This window comes from Sprattus sprattus (genome assembly GCF_963457725.1).
Source record: "Sprattus sprattus genome assembly, chromosome: 10".
In the NCBI taxonomy this organism is placed as follows: domain Eukaryota; kingdom Metazoa; phylum Chordata; class Actinopteri; order Clupeiformes; family Clupeidae; genus Sprattus; species Sprattus sprattus.
Genome location: NC_137908.1, coordinates 23,780,316 through 23,786,315, shown reverse-complemented (window position 1 = coordinate 23,786,315; position 6,000 = coordinate 23,780,316). Strand labels below are relative to the sequence as shown.

The following is a 6,000-nucleotide window of genomic DNA, read 5'->3' as shown; positions in this document are numbered from 1 at the left end:
AGGACAGCACATTACGATCAAAGGTAAATAAAGAGTAGATGCAGCCCAGATTAGGCACAGACCTCCTGCAGGTCAGGGACCTGTTCCAAAGGCAACTGTTTTTTTCGGTAATGGATGCCACAAAGCAGAGTGTGATGGATCCTGATACTGCATCATGGTGATAAGCTACATAGTAGAGTCGATGGTAGCACAGTTGATTACTGTCAGACACAAGACCCCATACAGTTGGCAACATCTGTCCCACTAACACATAAAGGGTGTTACATTTCATCACAGTGCCACCTGCAGCCCACGACACACTGCAGCACAACAGCTCACCAGAGCACTGCTGCTACAACCTGTGGTACAGCACAGCAGATCTGCAGCGCTACATGATCTGTTAACCCACCAGGGTCTGGAGCTTCAACGAAAACTTGATTCATTTTGTCTTGATTCTCAATTAAAAGCTGCACTCCACTTTATCATACAGCCTTAAACCTTGAAACCTTTTCATCCTTATACATTTACGGACAAATAAAATAACAATTTACAAAGTATCTAAAATTAGTGAAATGAACACATGTACCACTCTGCTATGCAACTCAACAGAGAACCACAAGCTTTAACACACACCAGACAAAATAGCCTGCAAAAAAACATGCAACAACCCACAAAAGAGCTTAACAGATTGTCCCGCCGCCACAAACCCAAACCTAATACCCCTAGACTGGCAGCAATGGATAAACACAAGATAATGTTGGGAAACATGAACCTAAAGGGCTTTGGAGAGTGGTCTGGGGTGGTGCAACGGATAATCTGGCCCAGAGTGCAACACGGCTCATTGCTGATAACAGGGCCTGATTTTTTTTGTGGCCACAAAAACACGAGGCTGCATTGTTGGTTGAAAACACATGTTGAGTCTACATCGAACAATACACTCCGCAATTTTAATGCAGGGCAATTTTTTCCAGTTCCAGGGACTTAAAAAAACGCACAAAAAATGCAAAGCAGTGAAACTCTCTCAGCGTTAACTCTGAATAAAACAAATTCCCCTCGTCCCCTGTGAGATGTTTGTGTTCACAGAAATATCTGAAAATCTCAGGGCAAACGTTTGTTTTGTAAAAAATACAATACTCTTGGCTATCTAAAACAATTTCAAGATTTGCACTGTTTGAAAAACAAAAAGCAATCTCCTGAGAGAAACTCAGTAGATACCACACTGGCGTAATGGTGTGAAAACAAGGGGGCACCTATGGGCTACGGTACGGCGAGGACAACCCTGTCCTCAATCAGGTCCCTGCACCAAACACTGTTCATGTCATATACTCTCAGTCAAACTGAAATGTCAGCATCGGGGCACAGTTGATGAATCAATCCTTGTGTGCCTTGCTGTATGTGTTCATGCTGGTATAGCTTAAAACTGTGTTTTTGTTAGAGCTTGCAATACCAGGGGTAAAAGGCTGAATTCCCAACGCTGACATGAATAAATAGCTATGTGTGGCTTTTGTGTGAACACATCAAAGCACCTACAAACTGGAACATACTGTACATTATATGGACATTCAGCATTTCTTGACCCTGATTCCCACAAGGAAAACACTGAATTAGAGCAAGAACCCTTTGGAGTGGCAGGACTCGGGGAGTGTAGGCCGTGGGCGGGACCAAAGGGTATGTGCTGTATGATTGGCTGTGAGGAATCTCTCCTAAGTGCTGACTGTCTATTGCCTGTCTAATGCAAAGTCCTTGTCGCAGATGACGGTGATCACCACGGAGATAGCACTCTGCTCTTATCTCAAGAGAGAGATAGAGAGAGAGGGAGAGAGGGAGAGAGAGAGGGAAAGGGAGAGAGAAAGGTAGAGATAGAGAGATATATAGAGAGGGAGAGATAGAGAGATAGATAGAGAGGGAGAGAGAGAGAAAGAGAAAGAGAGAGAGAGAAAGAGAGATAGAGGGAGGGAGAGAGAGGCGCTTCTACTTCATTGTAGCCATTTAGCTGATGCTTTTATCAGGCTGGCATCCATCCAGAGCCATAGATTAGCAGAGGTCTGGCAACCCCAGATAGAAACCAACTCTGGAATCACGCCAGGTCTGGGCCAGATGCGGGCCAAAGTGAGCCGCCACCTCAGACGTCATTCCCCCTCAGATGCCCATGACCTTGGCACCGCCGGGTCCGCACTCTCACAGTGAAGCTACAGCAACTTATCAATCCCATCTTATATTTAAACCAGGCGGCACCGCGACCCTTTTCATGGGCAAGGGACAGATGCTGTGGAGCAGCATGGCGGGACACTTCAGAGAATGTTGGCGCAGATGATCGGACACGCCCGCTGGGTGTGTGTTTGTGTGTGGTGTGTGTGTGTGGTGTGGTGTGGTGCCTGCCATGCGACTCGCCTGGTAGGAGTCCTCTCCACAGTGCCGTCCATCCGGCGGAGCCTGGCAGGCATCCCCCCCTCTGGCGGCGCTCATGCCAGCCAAACACCTGCTCTGCCTTAGGGCGCCTGTGCAGCACTGGTCCTGGGCAACACTGGCACAAGGGACACAAGGACGAGCCGTGGACGCTCAAAATTAGAAACAGGAGGGGACGGGAGACGCTGTGACAGACTGACGCTGCTCCAGGGCTTAGAGGTATGACACTCTGACAACTGTCAGGTGTGTGTGTGTGTGTGTGTGTGTGTGTGTGTGTGTGTGTGTGTGTGTGTGTGTGTGTGTGTGTGTGTGTGTGTGTGTGTGTTTTGTGTGTGTCTCTGTGTCTACAAGAGGTCATCTTTGAGTCTTGAGTAACATTTTAAAATAATTTTAAAATGCGTATGTCCCCCCATATAATGTTACCTAATGTTAATATGTATATGTATATTATTATATATAATTATGTATATATAAAATGTAATGTTAATATTACTACACATTTTGAAACAGGTCTATTTAACATATTTCAATCATACACCTGTAGTATTAAAAAGCAAAGTCTAAATCTTCATCCTCACTACAAGAAGTGCTATAGGACATACAATGCTTCTGTTGTACAGCCATGTTTCTGTATGAGTTTAGTGTAGAGAAAAAGGTGCACTCAACTATAAAGTAGTATTCATTTGTTGCAGAACATAAGAAATGTATGAAAACAGCATGAGGAAAAGTACAAATTAATTATTTAGGACAAATTTTATTATAGCAGACAATGCGGATGCTTTTTTGGCATTATGCCTTCCTCAGTTCTAGGGACCGCATAGCACAGAGACACATCTGCTGAAGGCACTGTGTGCTATAATTACATTTGTCTGTGTGTGCCCAAACAGCACTGAAAAATATTTTAATAACACATAAAATAGACCAAACAGCGGTGGAGTCCCAGTCATCTGGTTTCTTGCATGACTACCATTTTTTTAGTTCACATACCACAGGTCAGGTCCGAGTCTTATTTTACTTACTAGCCCAGAGCACGCAAACAGTCCTGGAGGGGAAGTGTCAGTCCTCCTACCTACATAAGATGTTGCTGTCGTCAGGCATGGTGGCCATGTGGTTGCAGTGGTGGTTCTCTGAGGCCCATTTCCTGCCCACCTCACAGCATCTCTCCACCTGCCTCATGGCAAACGCACCTAGACGAGGAGGAGGCAGAGGCAGAGGAGGGAGCACACAGGTACAGCACAGTCAGACACAGTCTTCGGTGGAGATTACCGTAGCACAGCAAAGACTCTGATGCATACTGTCAGGCTAGATTGCCCCATTGAGAAGGACGGCAATGGAGTGATCATGCATAAAATACTCATATTCTGTTCAACCAGAGCATTGTAGACAAGCATCCTAGAAAAAGAGCGACGATCTCAGTGCACACCAAATGTACTTGAGTTGAGTGAGAGAGGGATAGAGAGAGAGAGAAGGGGAGAGAAAGGGGGAGAGGAAGAGAGAGAGAGAAGGTGAAAGAAAGAGAGAGAGGGAGAAAGACACTATTGGAGCAGCAGAGTGTGTGAGAGTATAACAAGTTGATGGCTTTACCCCCCTCTGTGTGACCTGGTGAGTGGGCCTCAAGAGAGTGTCTGTGTGTGTGTGTGTGTGTATGTGTGTGTGTGTGTGTGTGTGTGTGTGTGTGTGTGTGTGTGTGTGTGTGTGTGTGTGTGTGTGTGTGTGTGTGTGTGTGTGAGTGTGTGTGTGTGTGTGTGTGTCTATGTGTGTGTGTGTATGTGTGTTTATAGGCTCAGTGAGGGGGAAGGTTGAGGGGATGGTGAATGTGTGTATGCCTGAACACGTATGCTGGCCTGTGTGTATGAATAAACCTCATAAGTAGCGTGTGCATGTGTATGTGTGGGACTGTGTCTCTGTCTCTCTGACTCTCTGTGTCTGAGTGTTTTCGACATTTGTGTGAGTCTGTATGGATGATTGTTGGATGTGGTGGTGTGTGAGTCTAATTGAACTCTCCTTCTTTGGGAAAGTAGCGGTCACCTCCAGTGCTTTGCACGAAATCTGTGGATTGGGTAATTATCAGCGACCCTGAATCAGCAGAGTCCACTAATGAGGGGAGCCAAGTGGCTCATTCCGCAGGAGGAGGGAAAAAAGCACAGCAGAGTTTTTGACATTCCGAACAAGGAGTCGCCCAACCTCGGCCAGACAGGGAAGGGTGGTGGGACGCAATGGTGTATGTGTGTGTGTGTGTGTGTGTGTGTGTGTGTGTGTGTGTGTGTGTGTGGGAGGGGGGGGTTGACTGGATTAGGGTGGGGGGATGTGTCTGTGGGTGTGTATGTGTGTGTGTGTGTGTGTGTGTGTGTGTGTGTGTGTGTGTGTGTGTGTGTGTGTGTGTGTGTGTGTGTTAGAGAGAAAGGGAATGGCTGAGTTAGTATGGAGGTGGGGGTGTGTGTGAGCGAGTGTGTGTTTGTGTTTTTGTGTGTGTGTGTGTGTGTGTGTGTGTGTGTGTGTGTGTGTGTGTGTGTGTGTGTGTGTGTGTGTCCGGTGTTTGTGTGTGTGTGTGTGTGTGTGTGTGTGTGTAAGGGGAGAGACTGAGTTGGGTTGGGGGAGTATAGAGGGAAGGTGGGCTTGCCGTGGCCCAGTCGTGAAGTGCTGCGTCAGTGAGGCTGCCCTCTGGTAGTTTTGACACCAGCAGCACCCCCCATCCCCCTGCTGATCAGCTCCCCATCCCGTCTCTGAAGAGGAGATAGACTGCCAGAGCCTGCAGCTCTCAGACCGAGACAAGGAGACGAAAGGAGAGGAGGCCACACCTCTCCTCTTCTCTTTTCTTCTCTCCTCTTCTTTCCTGTCCTCATCCCTCCTCTCCCCTCCTCTCCTCTCCCCTCCTCTCCTTTCCTCTCCTTGTCACGGTCTGAAAGCTGCAGGCTCTGGCAGTCTATCTCCTCTTCAGAGAGCGCCAGATAAGGACGCATGATGAATGCTGGGATGGGAAGCAAAAGCCTCTGTTGTAAATTCACTGATCCGTTCACTCCCTTCCCCCCACACACCTGCTCTCTCTCTCTCTCCTTACTCTCTCTCTTTCTCTCTGTCCATCTCTCTCTCTCTCTTCCTCTCTCCTTACTGTCTCTCTTTCTTTCTCTCTCTATCTCATCATCTTCCTCTCTTCTTACTCTCTTTTTTCTCTGTCTATCCCTCTTACTCTCTCTTCATCTACCTCTCTTTCTCTCTTTCCATCCCTCTCTCTCTCTTCATCTACCTCTCTTCTTACTCTCTTTCTTTCTTTTTCTCTATCTCTCTTCTTCTACCTCTCTCCTTACTCTCTTCCTTTCTCTCTGTCCATCCCTCTCTCTCTCTTCATGTACCTCTCTCCTTACTCTCTTTCTTTCTCTGTCTCCATCCCTCTCTCTCTCTCTTCATCTACCTCTGTCCTTACTCTCGCTCTTTCTCTCTGTCCATCCCTCTCTCTCTCTCTATCTCTTCATCTACCTCTCTTCTTACTCTCTTTCTTTCTCTGTCTCCATCCCTTTCTCTCGCTCTATGTCGATCTGTGTGTGTGTGTGTGTGTGTGTGTGTGTGTGTGTGTGTGTGTGTGTGTGTGTGTGTGTGTGTGTGTGTGTGCGCGTGTGT

At 47.1% G+C, this 6,000-nt stretch overlaps 1 protein-coding gene across 1 annotated transcript in view; it reads right to left on the bottom strand.

Moving 5' to 3' along the window:
* fbln2 (fibulin 2) overlaps positions 1 to 6,000 on the bottom strand; it is a 78,851-nt gene that overhangs the window by 52,024 nt on the left and 20,827 nt on the right. The window contains exons 3-4 of the mRNA XM_080845420.1: positions 3,455 to 3,572; positions 2,371 to 2,503 (exon numbers count right to left, since the gene is read on the bottom strand). Coding sequence (XP_080701546.1) covers positions 2,371 to 2,503; positions 3,455 to 3,572 — 251 coding nt within the window. The remainder of the gene's footprint in view (positions 1 to 2,370; positions 2,504 to 3,454; positions 3,573 to 6,000) is intronic.